This window comes from Oryx dammah, unplaced genomic scaffold, assembly GCF_014754425.2.
Source record: "Oryx dammah isolate SB20612 unplaced genomic scaffold, SCBI_Odam_1.1 HiC_scaffold_11232, whole genome shotgun sequence".
Lineage (NCBI taxonomy): Eukaryota > Metazoa > Chordata > Mammalia > Artiodactyla > Bovidae > Oryx > Oryx dammah.
In genome coordinates, this window is record NW_024080625.1 from 6,577,503 (window position 1) to 6,597,155 (window position 19,653).

Consider the following 19,653-nt stretch of genomic DNA (forward strand, 5'->3'; position numbering starts at 1 on the left):
ATTTATGCTGTTCAAATCAACTACATATTTACTACTTTTTTTGCTTACTAGGACACTAACCTGAAACATGAATATGTCTTTGTTACTCTTTATTTTTAATTTGACATTAAAATTTCTTCAATTACAGTGTTCAGATACTTTGTTTCATCTATTTTTGGGCTAACTTATTAGGTGCATATAGGTTTGATTTGAATTGTTTGCAGTTGTATAGTGACTATTTAATGTCTAATAATGCTTTTTAAAGAAAATATAGTCATTATAATTTTATTTTTATAATATTATGTCTAGCAATACTGTAACTAGCCTGACTTTTTCTATTTAATATTTGCTGGATATATCTTTTGTTTCAATTTTTCAGAGTCTCACATCTTTAGAATAATCCATCATATAATTGGATTTTTAAAACGATATTTATAATAATCTTTGTTACTACCATAGTTAGTCCATTTACATTTATTATAATTGTTTTCCATCCTTTTATTTCTTTTTATCTTCCTGCTTTATTCCAGCAGCTCTAATGTGCATTTTATTGTTTTTTTTTTCTTTGGCTGCATCTAATTTGGTATTTCATTCTTCCCTGAATTTTCCATTTCAACATGTTTTGCAATTTCAAACATTCTACTTAGTTGTTATTCAAAATCTGCCTATTTATTTTGTTTATACTCTTTTTATATTTTCTCATATTTATCATTGCCTTTCATATTTACTGAAACATTTTATTTGGAGTAATTTCATATGCCATCTTTGACAGTTCCCATATTCTAAACATTTGATTACCAAATACGTGTTGTCTGCTAATTTTCTGCTGTGTTTACTTGTTTGTATGTTTCATGATCTCTAAGTGTAAGTTCATATTTATATAAAAATTATCCATAAGGCTAGTGATGGACTGCTTAAAAAGTGTTCTTTCCTCTAGAGAGATTTTCAGTTGTTTTGCTGTAATCTGAAAGGTGTTAATAACCAAGGTCCCTTATACTTAAGGCAGAGACTTCAGAATCAGATCCTCTACTTTGAAGCTTCCTCTAGCAAGCTCTTAGTCTCTGCATCATATTGCTTTTATCAGTATTTGCTCTCAGAGTAACTCCTATTCTTCCTATTCCTTGCTTGCTGTTTAGGATTTAGCACATGATATAAATCATATGGGGCTTCCCTTGTGGTTCAACTGGTAAAGAATCCTCCTGCAATGCGGGAGACCTGGGTTTGATCCCTGGGCTGGGAAAATCCCCTGGAGAAGGGAAAGGCTACCCACTCCAGTATTCTGGCCTAGAGAATTCCATGGACTGTATAGTTCATGGGGTCGCAAAGAGTTGGACCCGACTGAGCGACTTTCACTCACATGATACAATTGTTTATATGTATGTATGCATGCATTATTAGGTATGAGATGAGCAGGGAGAGAACATATCTGAGGTTTTGGAGGTGTGGGGTTTTGATAGTTCTCATACATCATGAGCTCAGTATTCATTTAAAAATTAGTTTTTATTACTGGATGTGTTTCTTTGTGGTAAAAGGACTGTCTAGAAGTTAATCTTCCACAAATGTGAAAGTAGGCAACTGCCACTCTAATTTTGACAACAGATCTCATCTCTTCTCCTTGCAAGCTACTCTCTAACTTTGTAGATATATTCTATATAATTAGATATATTTATATATCTAGATGTATTATTCTATATATCTAGGCTTCCCAGGTGGTGCTTGTGGTAAAGAGCCTGCCTGCTATGCAGGAGATTAAGAGACGTACGTTGATCCCTGAGTCAGGAAGATCCCCTGGAGGAGGGTACTGCAATCCACTCCAGTGTTCTTGCCTGGAGAACCCCATGGACAGAGGAGTCTGGCAGGCTATAGTCCATATAGTCGCAAAGAGTTGAACACAACTGAAGTGACTTGGTACTCAGATACATATGTTATGTATTTCTTAGATTATCTTTGCCTTGTTTTCACATATTTATACTAAAAGTTAAGTATGAATATATTTGCTATATTTTTCTATTTTTAAAAATGATTTAATGCTAAATTTTGGGTTATTCACTCCCCATTCATTTTTTGCAGTTTTCAGCTACTCCTGTGCACATAAATCATACCGATGTCTAGAAACATAGACCATGCAAATCAAAGTAATCCTGTTATCCTTTAAATCAAGAGGAGCAGTGATTATAATGATAGCTGATATATTTGAGTGCCTATGTATCAAACACTACACTAAGGTTTAACATGATTATACTCATTTAATCTTTACAACAAATCTATTAAGACCTATTATTCCAATTTTATACATGAGGATAAATAATTTGCCCAAGGCTATACAACTTGTATTAACCCAAGTTTTAGTATTTTAGTTTCCCTTCTAAAATATGTGGAAAAAATAACAAACTAAGAATAGTTCTTAATAAATACCAGATACTGGCAATAATGACTAAGTTTCCTGCTTATATCTCCTTTTGCAAGTATTGTTGTCTTAGTCTCTGGGCATATTTTACAAAGTAAGTTAAAAATTGTTATTCTTCAAGATGATAGATTGGTGACTTTGTGCAGCTTCTTGCACTTTCAAACACAGGGAATCTGTGTCAAATTTGGGCTGTGCTAGTTTATTCTGTTAATATCTCTGCCCAGTTTTAGAGAGCCCTGAATCAGAATGAGTGAATCTAGGCATAAACTATCAGCCAACTGCTTGGTACTATAAGGCTATACATTCACTTTGATTTTTGTTAGTCTTATTTATCTAATGAACATGCTTGAGCTTGATCTTTAATCGTGTGCAATGCTAATTTTTATAGATACATCACGTGACTAAGATGTTCAACTTAGAATATATCCATCTTAAGCTGGAAAGAGTTGCCATTTCTTCCTCCAGGGGATCTTCCTGACCTAGGAATTGAACCTTGGTCTCTTGCATTGTAGGCAGATTCTTTACCATCTGAGCTATAGGAAATCCCGCCCATCTTTGAGCATGATGCAAAGTTTGGGTGGTAATGGAGTCAATGAAAAAGGTGAAAAGTTAAAGTATTAGTCACTCAGTCATGTCCAACTCTTTGCTGCTCCATGGGCAATAGCTTGCCAGGCTTCTCTGTCCATGGAATTCTCCAGGCAGGAATACTGGAGTGAGTATATTCCCTTCTCCAGGGCATCTTCCCAACTCAGGGATTGCACCCATGTCTCCTACATTGCAGGCAGATTCTTTATTGTCTGAGCCACCATAGGAACCCAATGGAGTCAATATTGTATTTCAAATACTCAGCACTGTAAATGAATAGTACACAGGAACTGAGCCACTAGGCAAATTGAAAATACTAGTGAAGGCAAGGGAACAGCACATATTCTTAAAAAGCAGTGTGTACAGTTTAACTTATTTTGACAAAGGAGAAATACGAAATTCACTAAAAATTGCCCATACAGTATGAATTTTTAAATCTTAAAGAAAATAATAATTCTCTCATTCTTTATCAGAGGACTGTTAAAGAAAGAATATCTTTCTTTGTTTTTTCCCTTCTTGCTTTGGTCTTGATTCTAACTAAGAAAAAGTTCTTTTGGTGGGGACTTTGCCCAAGCAAGGCTTTTTGGCATTAAGAGTCAGAAAGAGGGCATCTTTCATTTTTGTTAAGAATGTATTGGTGAGTGAACTCATTAGTCTGACTTTTTTCCAGTATTTTTAGATTCTTTAGTTAACTTCTATTTCTTTTTTTAGGTACACGTAATAGGAAAGACTAAAACACAGTAGCTAATATGTCTGTTTATTTTATATTAAGGAATTTCTAAATGAAAAATTTTACAATAAGAAACTGATTATTGTATAAATGAAAATCTTTTTTTTTTTTAAATAGAAGGAATCATCATAGGAGAGAAAATAAATTTGTAAGCAAATGTTGAAGGATAGCAATAGTAAAAGCTATGTGTTATGTTTTTTTTTTTAAATTTATTTTTTATTTTACTTTACAATTCTGTATTGGTTTTGCCATACATTGACATGAATCCACCACGGGTGTACATGTGTTCCCAAACATGAACCCCCCTCCCACCCCCTTCCCCACAACATCTCTCTGGGTCATCCCCGTGTACCAGCCCCAAGCGTGCCGTATCCTGCATCAGACATAGACTGGCAATTCGATTCTTACATGATATTATACATGTTTCGATGTCATTCTCCCAAATCATCTCACCCTCTCCCTCTCCCACTGAGTCCAAAAGTCCGCTATACACATCTGTGTCTTTTTTGCTGTCCTGCATACAGGGTCATCATTGCCATCTTTCTAAATTCCATATATATGTGTTAGTATACTGTATTGGTGTTTTTCTTTCTGGCTTACTTCACTCTGTATAATTGGCTCCAGTTAAAAGGTAAAATGGAATGATAACTTGATGATGAAATATGGAATATTGTAATGAGCATTAATTTTATATTTCTTATCCTAGATTAAAAGACTATATCAGTTGTAACTATTGTCTTTGGTGTCCAGCCATTTCATGTTGTCACATCTTTCAGCAACAGTTCCAGTTGCAAGTTGTTATTTAAATGAGTGGCTAGATCTTGATGTGTGATAGGTGTTCCACTGCTGAAATGGTTACAAAATAAGTGCTTCCAATGATTATATCATTATCATGCTTTATTTAACATCTATTAACTCCAGTCCAGGCACTATTCTAAGTATTTAACATATTTTTAGTCATTTAATTATCATATGGTAACTGAATAAGTGTATACTGCTTCAAAGCTTTAAAAAATTAAATAAAATTTATAATTTATATTGTTCTGGACCATTTTCTTTATTAGTACTGTTACCAGTTTAGACATTCATTACCTTTCCTGCTAATAACACTAATGTGGCCTAAAATTTCATTCTTCCTGTGGCCTTTTCCTTTTCCTGTCTTTTAAAAAATTGTTTGCTTATCCCATATTCTGGCTTATTTTCTTCAGTAAAAGTATATGGTTTCAGCTACAGATAAATCATTCTGTTCTTTTTTTTTCTCTTTGCCTTTTAAAACGTCTGTGCAGTATTAACAGTCAACTCAGCATTTATTTCTAAGTAGTAATGCCAAATGATAAATGCTTTAGTGCTTTCTTTATGATTCTGCTATTCCCCATTTTGTTGAAATGCAAACATGAAATTTTTCAGGTTTAGCAGAATTAGGTACCCTGTGTGACCCTTTACGGAGCTGCTCTATTAGTGAAGAAAATGGGCTCAGTGCTGCCTTTACCATAGCCCATGAGCTTGGTCATGTGTAAGTACCTTCTGTCACCTCGGTAGTGTGCCTTCTACATAGCGTTGCATGAATGTCTATAATTCTGTCTTTAACGGAGTAATTGGCATCTTTATATCTTTACAAAATATTAGTAGTATAATTTTAACCCCTGAAATGCTAACTCTGGCTCTTTTGTGATCTATGTTAGGTCAGACAGGCTACACAGATCAACAGACTAAGCAAAGAACTAGAACTTTGGAACTCTTTTCTTTCACTTACTGTATTGGATTATATGACAAGCACTTCTGGCCTCTGTCCCTTGTTATCCTATGCATGACCAGGTACTGTGCTCTACCGTCTTATGGGAGGGCCTGTAGGGTCCCCTGGTTCTAGGGAACTCCCCCAAATATTTGTAGTATCAATTCATTTCTTGCTTTTATTGCTCAGAGCCCCAACAGAGTATGTGGTCTGTGGGAGTTTCTTAATCACTGAAATATTTTCTTAAAACTTTTTCTCCCAGATCTATAGTGTTTTTTTTTTTTTTTTTTGTAAACATTTGGAATTCTATCTGTTCCTATATTATTAAAAATTCTACTGGGGTTTTATGCTCTAAGAATGTGGAGGCCATGATTTCCCATGATACCTGTGAAGCTCCCATAGAAAGTCAGAAACCCCTAGAAATTCATCCTCTGAAAAATGATTCCCAATGTACCCACAGTACTCTTTTGATTTTTTGGTTATTTGCTAATGAGGAATTAAAGCTGGAGCTGCTTCTCTTGAACTCCATTGTCTTTTCCTGGTCATGCCTTGACATCCTTAGAGTATTCAACTGGAATAATTTCAGGCAGAGATAATTTTTATTAAACTAGTTCCTCTTCAGTTCCCAGCATCATTATATCTCATGACTACCCACCAAATTTTTACGTTGTTTGCTGAAGTAGAGCAGGTTCAGCAGCATGCTCAAGGTATATCATGTATTGTAACATCCTGAAGGCAGTGTTTGCTGGTTACCAAGGGTATTAACTAGTACAGTATTCTTGCAAAGGATACTACCTTTTATTTTCTTCCTGAGAAACTTTTTAGGTGTGTTTAGAATATCAGTAAGTAGTTTAATTAAAACACTGATATTAAGTACATATTTTGACAGGTAAGGACTGAATCAAGGACTGAATCAATTATCCCTTCTAAACATAGTTCTTACTGGGATCCTCGAAATATATGTAAAATCTGTTGCTGACCAGCTGACCATTTAATGTCATTGCCCTTATAAAGATTTGGTTGCCATTTGGGAATATTTTTATTATTCCAGTTTTATCAGTCATCACTTTATGATTATAAACCAGAAAGAGCAGTTAAGCTGTTTCATGTGAAATAGGCGGAAAGCATAAAGTGATATGGAATTAAGAATTAAAGAAGTTTTTTTGTTTTTTAATTCTGTAGTGATAGTCAGTAGTCTGGAAGTTACTGTGATAGAGCCTTTACCTAATCTTTCCACACACATTGCCTCGGGTATGCATGTTGGAAATTATAATTGTTTTATGTGAATGCTGTGTTGATGTTGTGATGAGGTGAGCCGGAATCCAAATAATTTGATTGTTGAAATTCACATACCAAAGCAACAGACTGTGCTACTGATCAGAGTTATAATCTACTGTTTCTTAAACATCATGCGCTTCTAAACATGAAGGTAACCCTAGCATTGCAGTACTTTATGAAGAGGTCAAGAGTACAAATCCTGATACAATCAGATTGATCTACATTTTAGATTATATTATGAAATAAGAGATCTGTTTCTAATGTTGTGTACATTTCATTATTCTTTTATAAGTGTTTGTTTTTATTTTTAGATTTAATGTTCCACACGATGATAGTTTTAAATGTAAAGAAACTGGAATTAAACATCAGTATCATGTCATGGCTCCAACTTTAAATTACCACACAAGTCCTTGGACCTGGTCAAAATGTAGTCAGAAATATATCACCGAATTCCTAGAGTAAGTGATTTCGTGTTACTTTAGTTATATAATTGAACACTTATTAGATTATAAAGTTTGAAACGTGTATTCTTTTAGAATAGTTCAATCTCTGTTGAGTTTTTTATTGCTTAAATTTAAGTTTGCTTCCACTGTACAAATGGATGTTTAAAGACAAAGAGTTTTATTATTTCATTCTTAACTATATGTTTTTTGGTGGGGGATTTAATTCAGAGCTATCATTTAAAAAAAAAATTGGGGTTCCTGTTATGATAAAAACTCCTTTTTAGGGAGATGCTTAATGGGAATCAAAGATTCCTTGTGTATTAAAATTTCTTCAGAAGCTGCCAAGTAATATTTTGAGATGAGTTTGAGTGGCTCAAGTTTGAGGTGTCCTTGAAGGACAGAGAATAGCTGAAGTCAAATTATGAATATTCCAAATAGTTCCCTAAAGAGATATGGAGTCTCTGGGTTTACCTATCCTTTGGAGGCTATTGCTAGCTCAGATTCAGATTGTTCTAGCCTTGCCTCTTCATCTCCTACATTTCTCTGCTTCCCAACTTATCCAAATGGTGTTTCTACCTAGTTATTGAAACTTGTTCTAAAAGCAAGGCCAAACTCTTTCCAGGTAATCTTTTGGTGTAAACACAATATTGTTTGATTTTTTCTACTACATATTCTAATCACCAGTTTATACAGTTTCACTTACTTACCTCTATGAAAACTATGGGAATGAATGAAACCATCTTTTGGAATATATATTTATAAATGTATCCCTTAATTATGATTAACAGTGGTTATTTATCCTTGTATGGGAACCTGATTTAAAAGCACAACACATAGTCGCTGATCTGTACATGGTGGCATATAGCTTTGTTTGATTGCTGACTGAAGCACTGATTAAAAATACCAGTAGGTATGCTTATTTTTGGAAGGGGGTGATATGAGTCTTGCCAATGGGTATTTTGAAACTTAAATGTTCATTTTTTTTTTGGCAAAATTTATTATGCCCTCTAGCCAGTAAAAAATTCCCCCCAAAACATTTCTTCTAATTATTTCAAATTGAACAAATGATTGCTTTTAACTGAATTGGAATGGCTGAACATTTTCACAGTTTTCTATATACTGTATATTACTTGACAAACTAGGAGTAGGAAATACACATTTTTGCAACTATCTACTATTTTGCAAACTCCTTTAAAGATGTTAAATAATGCATTTAATAGCAACTTGCAAAGCAGCCATTTCTACTCTCAATTTGCAGTTGAGAAGTCAGACCCAGGGAGACTAACTAACTTGTCCACACCATGCAATTCGGAAAGTGGTGACACTCAAATGCAAAGTCCCAAAGCTGGTATTCTTTACTCTGCATTATATTCTTTTCCTAAGAAAATCTGTTTGAGACAGAGTCAGCATAGCACTCTGAAATTCCTTTATTTTGTTGTCGACTATAAACAAACTTTCTCAGATGATCTGAAAATGTTACTTTTTACATTTTGACAGATTGGAATTAGATATAGGGAATTCCTGTTGGATAGCAAAGCAGACCAAAAGTGTAGTGTGATCAGCGTAGGAATGCATGTTTTAAACATTATATTCGATGCATTTTTGTTTATTTTTCATTATTCTTTTAAAAAAAATTACCTTTAAGGCAGTTGTGGGGATTAAATGAGAACAAACACATAGAATAAGTCCTTTATAAACTGTGAGATTTTCTTATTGACTTTGATGTGAGTTGGTTTTTAAATTATGAAAAAATACTGATGTTCTCTTTGAAAGTGCAGAGCTACAGAAAAATGTGGTAAAGAATCTTCTACTTAAATACATCCATGTGTATTCACAACATTTTGTTCCCTGTCGTCAATGCAGCACCGGTCATGGGGAATGCCTCCTTGACAAACCAAATGGAAGAATATACGATCTATCTTCACAGCTTCCTGGATTAATGTATGATGTAAACAAGCAATGTGAGCTTATGTTTGGTCCTGGATCACAAGTGTGTCCCTATTTAGTAAGAGAAATTATGTTCTTTTGTTTGAAAACTACCATAAAGTTGTAGTTCATGTCAATGTATGGCAAAACCAATACAGAATTGTAAAGTAAAATAAAAAAAAAAAAGATATTTCAAAATGTACTTTATTCTCTTGGACAGGTAGTATGCTGAACTTATCTTGATTTTTAAATATTAGAAAAATTTGGTGTTTGTCAGAAAGAGGTTTTTTAAAAAAAGGGAAACTATAATTTATTGAATACTTATTATTCGCCAGGTGCTATTTTAGATGGGCTTTCCCTGGTGGCTCAGATGGTAAAGAATCTGCCTGCAATGTGGGAGACCCAGGTTTGATTCCTGGGTTGGGAAGATCCCCAAGAGAAGGGAATGCCTACCTACTCCAGTATTCTTGCATGAAGAATTCCATGGACAGAGGAGCCTGGATGACTATAGTCTATGTGGTTACAAAGAGTCACTCTTTGTTAGTCACAACTGAGTGATTAACTTTCACTTTCACTTTGTTAGTTACTTAAAAATTATCTTTAACCCTCACAAAATCCTATGAAATATCCAGGTTAATGAAAATTAAAAGCATTCAAATAGTTATTTTCAAATGATGTTGTTTTGTGGGTAGGAGAGATAATACAAGTGCTTTGATAATGAATTGTATTAAAGACCCCAAGAATTTCATAGACTATATTTTACGGTAGATTTGAATACAAAGGAAAGAAATTTGGAGTCTGTTGTTTCATTTTCTTTAATCATTACTTTATAATTGGTTTCAAGGATTTTTCATAGGTTCATTTCAGTTCAGTTCAGTTCAATTCAGTCACTTAGTCATGTCCGAGTCTTTGCGACCCCATGAAATGCAGCACACCAGGCCTCCCTATCCATCACCAACTCCTGAAGTCCACCCAAACCCATGTCCATTGAGTTGGCGATGCCATCCAACCATCTCATCCTCTGTTGTAGCCTTCTCCTCCTGCCGTCAATCTTTCCCATAATCAGGGTTTTTTCAAATGTGTCAGCTCTTCGCATCAGGTGGCCAAAGTATTGGAGTTTCAACTTCAGCATCAGTCCTACCAATGTACATCCAGGACTGATCTCCTTTAGGATGGACTGGTTGGATCTCCTCGCAGTCCAAAGGACTCTCAAGAGTCTTCTCCAACACCACAGTTCAAATGCATCAATTCTTCAGTGCTCAGCTTCCTTTATAGTCCAACTCTCACGTCCATATATGACCACTGGAAAAACCATAGACTTGACTAGATGGACCTTTGTTGGCAAAGTAATATCTCTGCTTTTTAATATGCTGTCTAGATTGGTCATAACTTTCCTTCCAAGGAGTAAGCATCCTTTAATTTCATGGCTGCAGTCACCATCTGCAGTGATTTTGAAGCCTAGAAAAACAAAATCAGCCACTGTTTCCACTGTTTCCCCATCTATTTGCCATGAAGTGGTGGGACCAGATGCCATGATCTTCGCTTTCTGAATGTTGAGCTTTAAGCCAACTTTTTCACTCTCCTCTTTCACTCTCATCAAGAGGTTCTTTAGTTTTTCTTCACTTTCTGCCATTAGGGTGGTGTCATCTGCATATCTGAGGTTATTGAGATTTCTCCCAGCAATCTTGATTCCAGCTTGTGCTTCCTTCAGCCAAGCATTTCTCATGATGTACTCTGCATATAAGTTAAATAAGCAGGGTGACAATATACAGCCTTGACGTACTCCTTTTCCTATTTGGAACCAGTCTGTTGTTCCATGTCCAGTTCTAACTGTTGCTTCCTGACCTGCATACAGATTTCTCAGGAGGTAGTTCAGGTGGTCTGGTAGTCCCATCTCTTTCAGAATTTTCCGCAGTTTGTTGTGATCCACACAGTCAAAGGCTTTGGCAGAGTCAATAAAGCAGAAATAGATGTTTTTTCTGGAACTCTCTTGGTTTTTCAATGATCCAGCGGATGTTGGCAAATTGATCTCTGGTTCCTCTCTGCCTTTTCTAAAACCAGCTTGAACATCTGGAAGTTCACAATTCACGTATTGCTGAAGCCTGGCTTGGAGAATTGTAAGCATTACTTTACTAGCATGTGAGCTGAGTACAATTGTGCAGTAGTTTGAGCATTCTACCTTTTCTTTGGGACTGCAATGAACACTGACCTCTGAAAAAGTTGAGTTGACACTTTTATTGACTCTGTAGCCAAGATTTTGTCTTCTTTTGGGGGTAAATTTAGGATTTAGTTCTAATAAATGTCAGTACTTTGGTGAATCCATGCCTTACTTTCCCAAGCAGAATACTCATTTCATATTCTTCAATCCTGTGCAGACCTTTGCTAAACTGCTTACTGTACAACTAGATTGTGAAGATGATTGAACCAGGAATCTCGCCTTGTTCATTCATTTAAATAAAAGATATATTCCAAGGATTTAGTTCAGATCTGCCATATAATAGGAGCCAAAAAAACAAATGTTTACGGACTGTTGAATGAGTGAATACATGAATGGTTTATGAATGAATGAATGGATGGATGGATGAATAAATGAAAGGTACTTAACAATGAGCACAGGGACATGCAAAGCATACTGCATATAGTGTATATTATTCCTAAAATCTTAAATTTAAAATCACAATTATTTATGTCTTTAAATATCCACTATGAAGAGAAGATATACGTCAATTATTTTTTATAAAAAAATGCATTTTTTTTCATACTGACTTCGATACTGAATGAACTTTGAATTTAAATTCAAAGAAGGAAAGGGATTATTTTGGGCATGGCTCCTGTGAGCCTCTGTGGGTTTTCATATCTTGTGAAAACTTCAGAACCCTATGTTCAAAAATTGAAAGTATGCATTATATTTACAAAATAGGAAACCAATATACATTATACAGTTTTTCTATGCACATTATTCATATATTCCACTGTTGGATCAAAAGGGACTTTTGGAAACTCCTTGTGAATAACATTTAACAACAAAAAATCCTTTAGAAAAATGTCTTGCAAAGAGAGAAAACTATCTCAGTAATTTTGAATGCTTCGCTCCAAGTCATCTTTTCCATTATTCAGTGTTTGATGATAATCCAATTTTTTAAAAACTAAATGTTGCCATTTTATGTTTAGAGGAAAATTGATGACCAAGACTGACTTAGTAAAGATTATTATGTGTATCTGTGTTAGTTGTTCAGTCATGTCTGACTCTTTGCAACTCCACGGACTGTAGCCCATCAGGTTCCTCTGTCCATGGAATTCTCCAGGCAAGAATACTGGAGTGGGTAGCCTTTCCCTTCTCCAGGGGATCTTTCTGACGCAGGGATCGAACCCGGGCCTCCTGCATTCAACCAGATTCTTTACTGTCTGAGCCATCAGTGAGGCCCTAGTAAGAGATTATTACTGATTATTTCCAGCTCCGACCATGAAACCAGGAAGGATCTAGGGTCAATTTATAAATCAATGCGTGATACTGAATTGATCTGGTGGTCGTAGTATTATTTTCACTCTTGTTTGCCTGCCTTTTATTACTCTGCAGAAACAGTGCAGGCGTCTCTGGTGTACCAGTGCAGAAGGAGTTCACAGGGGCTGTCGCACTCAACACATGCCCCTGGCAGATGGAACAAACTGTGGTCCTGGGATGGTAGGTTTTCTCGAAGGGTGAGTTTTGTATCAAGAGATCATCCAAGGATGTGATTGCTCTGTGTTTCAGCGCTCTTCATTATTCACCGTCATATTTTCTTCTGCTAGTTGAATTAATGTTTTTGCTGTATTTGTTTGATGTATGTTTTCAAGTGAGTTAGAATTTAAATTTTATCCTTTTTTCAAGATAAAGCAGATGGATATTATAGTTAACATAATTACATGGACATTTACTTATGTAAGCATATTATAGTCTTGTTATTAAAGATGTATCTAGCTATAAGTATTTCAGCAAATATCTGAAATACTCCCAAATTTAAGGATTTACCATTGTATATGTTTCTCTTAAAAATTCAGATAAATATAAATGAAAGGTTTAAGTTTATTGGTTTTTGTGTTTTTAAATACATTGTATCTCTAAGACAAACTGTCAATCATACCGCATCTTTTCCATTCTAGCATCAGTGATAAACTTATGTAAATCTGACAACAAGATGTGAAGTGACTGGGTTCACCATGATAATGAAATGTGATCTATTACATATATTGATTTGTGGATATTGAACAATACATCTCACTTAAGCATAGTGTATGATCCTTTTAATGTATTGTTGAATTCAGTTTGCTAATATTTTGTTGAAGATTTTTGCATCTGTGTTCAGCAGTGACACTGGTCTGTAATTTTCCTTCTTGTGATACCTTTGTCTGGTTTCATTATCAGGGTGATGCTGGCTTTGTAGAATGAATTCCAGAGCATTCCTTTCTCTGTAATTTTTTGGAATAGTTTGAGAAGAATGGGCTTCCCTGGTAGCTCAGCTGGTAAAGAGTCTGCCTGCAATGCGGGAGACCTGGGTTCAATCCCTGGGTTGGGAAATCCCCTGGGGAAGGGAGAGGTTATCCACTCCAGTATTCTGGCCTAGAGAATTCCATGGACTTGTATAGTCCATGGGGTCACAGAGAGTCAGACATGACTGAGTGACTTTCACACTTTCGGAAAAATAGGTGTTACTCTTCTCTAAATGTTTGTTAGAATTCACCTGGGAAACCATCTGGCTCTGGACTTTGAAGAGTTGGGAGTTTTTATTTTTATTTTTTTTTATTTTTTTCAGGGTATGGGGAGGGAGGTGAGAGGAGGGTTCAGGATGGGGAACACGTGAACACCCGTGGTGGATTCATGTTGATGTATGGCAAAACCAATACAGTATTGTAAAGTAAAATAAAATAAAATAAAATCTGAAAAGGAGTTTTTAAAATTATTGATTCAGTTTCATTACTAGTGAACTTCATAAACTGGTATTTTTATGTTTTCTTCCTGATTCAATCAGGTAAAATTGTACATTTCTAGGAATTTATCCATTTCTTCCAGGTTGTCCATTTTATTGGCATGTAATTGTTCATCGTAATCTCCTAGGGTCCTTTGTGTTTCTGTGGTGTCAATTGTAACTTCTTTTTCATTTTTTATTTCATTGATTTGCTGCTGCTTAGTCGCTTCAGTCATGTCTGACTCTCTGAGACCCTATTGACTGCAGCCTGCCAGGCTCCTCTGTCCATGGGATTTCCTAGGCAAAAATACTGGAGCAGGTTGCCATGCCTTCCTTCAGGGGATCTTCCTGACCCAGGGATTGAACCATATCTCCTGCATTGCAGGCAGATTCTTTACTACTGAGCCACCAGATTTTAGCCTTCTCTTATTTTCTTGATGAATCTAAATAATAAATTTTGTTTATCGTTTCAAATATCAGCTCTTAGTTTCTTTGATCTTTTCTATTCTTTTTTTTTGTATCTATTTTATTAATTTCTTCTCATTCTGATCTTTATAATTTCTTTCCTTCTACCAACACCGAGTTTCCTTTTAATTCTAGTTCCTTTAGGTATAAGGTTCACTTGAGATTTTTCTTCTTTCCTGAGGTAGGCTTGTGTCGCTACAAATGTTCCTCATAGAACTGCGTTTGCTTTCATTACATAGATTTTAGATTCTTGTGTTTTCATTTGTCTTCAGGTATTTTTCTTTTTTTAATTACTGTGTGACTTATCGTTGGTTTAGTAGCACAGTGTTTAGCTTTCACACTGTGTCTTATTTTTTTCTTTGCAAATTTTTTCTTGTAGTTGATTTCAGGTTTCATAGGACTGTGGTCAGAAAAGATGCTCGATATGATTTCAGTCTTCTTGGTCTTATTGGTTGCCAGATTCTGCCTTGTGCGGAAACTGCTGGCCACTTGCACATTTGATGGGGTCCTGATGTGGCTGGCTGCATGGTCAAGTGGAGGCTTGGTCTTGGTGCTTGCTCACTGGTGGTTGGACCTCGATTCCAGGGCAGTTGGCTGAGGTTCCCAAGAGGTCCCAGAGGTAGTGCCAGCCCACTAATGGCTTCCTGATGGGTGGGCCAGGTCTTTACACAGCTGGCTATGGAGCCTTGGTACTCCCAGGGATGGTGTCTGTGGGTCCAGAGAGTCCAGGCACTTGTCCCTGCCCACTAGTGGCTGAATCTGGCCTCAGAGCTAGTAGTTGCCCATGGCGAATGGAGGTGGGTTCTGGGGTCCCTGTGTACCTGGAATGTCCTGGAGCTGGTGTTATTTTCCTGGTGGGTAGCTTAAGGCCCAGGAAGCCCTAAGACTGGTGCTGGTCCACTGGTGGCTGAGTGTGGTCTGGGTTCCTGGCTTCAGGGCCCTGCTGGTCCCAGAGTCAGTGTGGGCCAGCAGGTGGTATGGCTGGAGCCCAGGGGTTATAAGGGCTGGTACCTGCCCCCATTGGGTGGCATCTTCTCTGATGGTTGGCTGCATATCTCTTGGAACCTTGGGGTTAGTGATGGTGGTTGGGGCTGGGTCCTGGGCCCTCTGGTGGGCAAGACCAGCTTTTGGAGTGGCTGGGGTCTCAGTGGGTTCTATGGCATACTGGCTGGCTGGAAGATGGGTCTGTGTTCCCTCCCAGGTAATTGCTTGTCATGGGGTGACCCAAGATATGTGCCAACAACCTAGTGAGTGGGGCCAGGTCCTGATGCTAATAAGCTAGCAGAAGGCGTGAAAGTGGTGCTTGCCAGTACCAGTGTCCTCGATGTGGGACGAGCTCCCTAAAATGCCTTCTGTCAGCGTCTGTGTTACCAGGGTGAGTCCCAGATGCTTTCTTTCTTTTTGGGAAGCTCTCCAAGATCAGCAAATGGGTCTGACCCAGGCTTCTTTCAAATTTCTGCTTCTTCCCTGGGGCTTGAAGCATGTGATATTTTGTGTGTGTGTGTGTGTGTGTGTGCCTTTTAAGAGTGGAGTCTCTGTTTCCTACATTTTTCTGACTTTACTGAAAGTAAGCCTTGCTGGCATTCAAAGCCAAACACTGTGAGGCTTGTGTTCCTGGTACAGGACTCCCAGGCTGGGGAGCCTGCTGTGAGGTTTAGACTTCTGGGTCCTTGGAGAGAACCTCTGCAAGTCTAATTATTCTTTTGCTTGTGGGTTGCCTACCCAGGGGTGTGGGTCTTAACTATACTATGTTCCCTCCTACCCATCTTGTCGTGGTTCCTTCTTTATATCTTTAGCTATAGTCTTTTCTTTGGTCTTCAGGTCACTCTCACTGATAGTTGCTCTATAAATAGTTGTAATTTTTGTGTGTCCTTAGGAGGAAGTGAGCTCAGGGTCTACTATCTTTGCCCCATCTCCTGTCTGTTCTTTATTTTAAAGTAGATGAAACTATCTAGTATACTCTCTCTTGGCTAGGAGCTAGTGGGTCAGGCTTCTTTTGTTCATGATGTTTTTTAATTTTATTCATATCATTGTGTGCATCAATGCTTCTTCCTTTATGTTGCAGTTTAATTCAGCTGTGCCATAATTTGTTTACCATTTTTCTGTTGATAGATAGTTGGATCATTTCAAGTTTGGGGCCCTTATGTATAAAGCCACTGTGAGCATCCTTATATAAATCTTCTTGTGGCCGTATGTTTGTATTTCTCTTGAGTAAATTGTTAGGCTATAGGGTAGGTGTGTGTTTAACTTCATAAGAAAATACCAAACTATTTTCCAAAGTATGTGAGCCATTTTAGACTCACCAACCAATATAAGAAAGTTTGAATTATTCTGCATTCCTTACCAATTGTTTATTTTGTTAGCCTTAACAAACTTTTAGCCATTCTAGGGGGTACAAAATAGAATTTAATTCTTATTTTGACTTGTTTTATCCTAATTATTATCAATTTTGAGCACCTTTTTAAAATTAGCTCACTTAACTATTTCCCCAGTGAGACAGTATGGAAAGCATGGGTTTGTTGAAATCCAGGTAAATGTGGTGAGATACCGAGACCTACTTTAAAACCCATGTAGATTAAAAGTAGAGGTGACATTTGGCATAAAATGTAAATCATGCGAGGTATAAATTCCCTTAAAAAAATTAACTGAAAATAGTGAGCCCCTATGCATTAGCCATATTGAGTATTAAGAGCTCCTGTTATTCAAGGAAAGTTAAACAAATATCCTTAATTTTTCCTTTAGTTCTTTTATCTTGTGACTGTCTTACATGGGTGATGTCTCTTAAACACGTTTTGTAGTAAATCTATTTGCATGTAGACGTGCTGAGCCCATCTGACAATGAGTTAATTTTACTGCACAACGAACAACATAGCATTCTTTTTCATGCTCTGTCCCCTCAGAAATAAATAAATGAAAAGGGAGTGTGCCAGGATTATTTAAACATTTCTGGAAGATGCCCACAGAATTTACATGCACACAGTATATTCTATTTGAGATTTTGTTTTTGTTCACTTCTAGTATGACTTTCTCATATTAAATGATTTGTTCTAATGGAGGGCGCAAAGCATTTTTTTTTCTGCTAATAATCTTGGTTACATGATTAATTCATTCAACAAAAATTTGTCAAGGGCCTCCTACATGTCAGATACTATTCTAGGTGCTCAGAATATATCAATGAACAAAAGAGGAAAGATCCCTGCCCCTGTCCTGGAGCTTATATTCTAGTTGGATACTGCAGTATTACAAACAATATAATGGGACCATGAATAAGAGAAATAGAGCAGAAGAGGGATTAGATGTTGTGTGGTAGGAGAGGACAGATTGCAATTTAAAATATGATGGTCAAGGGTGATCTTATGGGAAGTTGCCTAATGAGCTGTGTTAAAGGAAGTGAGGGAGTTTGCTATGAGGACATCGCAGGGGAGTTGAGCTCCAGGCAAAGGGAACAGCCGGACTTCTAAATCTGTAATTTTCCTAGAGTGTTCAGGGAAGAGCAAAGATGACATTTTGAATGGAATGAAGAGAGAGAGAGAGAGAGAGAGAGAGAGAGAGAGATGTGTGTGGGAGTTACTAGAAAATCTTTTAGGTGTTATGAGAATTTTGTGTTACTCAAAGTGAGATAATTGAAAGACTTCACAGAGGAGTCACCTAATTTGACTTAATTTTAAACTACGTTGAAAAAGGATCATGGCTGTTCTGACAACTTTTGAGACTAAACTCTAAGGGCCAAGAGTAGACAAGGAGGAGATGTACTCAGGGAGCTGTTGGAGTAAAATAGATGTTGGTGGCTCAAATCAGGTGATGATTAAAAGTCAACTTTATATATGTTTTTGAAGGAACTAGAGCATTTGCTCAGAGAAGGCGATGACACCCCACTCCAGTACTCTTGCCTAGAAAATCCCATGGACAGAGGGGCCTGGTAGGCTGCAGTCCATGGGGTCTCGAAGAGTTGGACACGACTGAGCGATTTCACTTTCACTTTTCACTTTCATGCATTGGAGAAGGAAATGGCAACCCACTCCAGTGTTCTTGCCTGGAGAATCCCAGGGATGGGGGAGCCTGGTGGGCTGCCATCTATGGGGTCGCACAGAGTCGGACACGACTGATGTGACTTAGCAGCAGCAGCAGCAGCAGCAGAGCATTTGCTAATGTATTAGCTATGGAATATTAGAGGAGGAAGAGATAAGATGACTATGTATTTGGCTGATAACTGAGATCCACTCAGCAGATTTTGAGTGGGCAGGTTCAACTTTGGATATGTTATCCTTGAAGTGGCTATTAGACATTGAAATGAAAATGAGGAAGCAGCTGTCCATAGAGTTTGGAGTTCAGGAAAGAGATCTGGACTGGGAGTGATTAGTGAAACAGATGACTAAAGGACCATGGTCTGAGCCCAGAGACATTAAGAGGTTAGAAAAAAGAAGAAACTGCAAAAGAGAAATCATTAAAGAGAAAAGAAAACCAAGAGTGTGTAGATCCTGGAAACCAAGAGAAGAAAAAGTGAATCAAAGAAGAAGAATGATTAGCTCTGTCACATACTATGTCATATAAGTCGAAGGCAGAGACGGAGAACCAGCCACTGGTCATGGTGTCCTGGAGGCCATTGGTGATGTCACATGAGCAGGTTTGTGGAAGGTGGGATGTGAAAGCCTCTGGCTGCAGTCAGATAATGAGAAGAGGTGGAGAGAGTTAGACCATGAACAAAGACAACTCTTTCAAGGAAAAATAGGACAATAACTGGTGAAGGAAATGAGATCTGATATTTTTGTTTAAAAAGAATGAGTGGAGTACTTCTCAAACTATCTCTCATAAAGGACTAGTATTCTTTTTTTTAATATTTCTGGTCATTTATAAACATGCTATTGTACAAAATGGTAAAAATGAAATGAAGAAAGGCATTCCGAGTGTGAGCCAATTTTTTTATATGGAAAACAAAATGGTGGTTCCTCAAAAAGATTAAAAATAGAAACACGACCTAACACAAAAATTTCTGGGTATATATCCAAAAGAATTGCATTATTCACAATAGCTGAGAAGTGGAAGCAACCCGTGTCCATCCATGGATATATGGATAAAGAAAATGTGATATATACATACAATGGAATATTTTTCAATTGGTAGAGGAATGAAATTCTGACACATGCTGGAACATGGATTAACTTTTA

At 36.9% G+C, this 19,653-nt stretch overlaps 1 protein-coding gene across 1 annotated transcript in view; it reads left to right on the plus strand.

Moving 5' to 3' along the window:
* Nucleotides 1-19,653, plus strand: part of LOC120861268 (A disintegrin and metalloproteinase with thrombospondin motifs 20-like) — a 204,904-nt gene that overhangs the window by 66,014 nt on the left and 119,237 nt on the right. The window contains exons 8-11 of the mRNA XM_040236892.1: nt 5,109-5,214; nt 7,023-7,169; nt 9,018-9,159; nt 12,658-12,762. Coding sequence (XP_040092826.1) covers nt 5,109-5,214; nt 7,023-7,169; nt 9,018-9,159; nt 12,658-12,762 — 500 coding nt within the window. The remainder of the gene's footprint in view (nt 1-5,108; nt 5,215-7,022; nt 7,170-9,017; nt 9,160-12,657; nt 12,763-19,653) is intronic.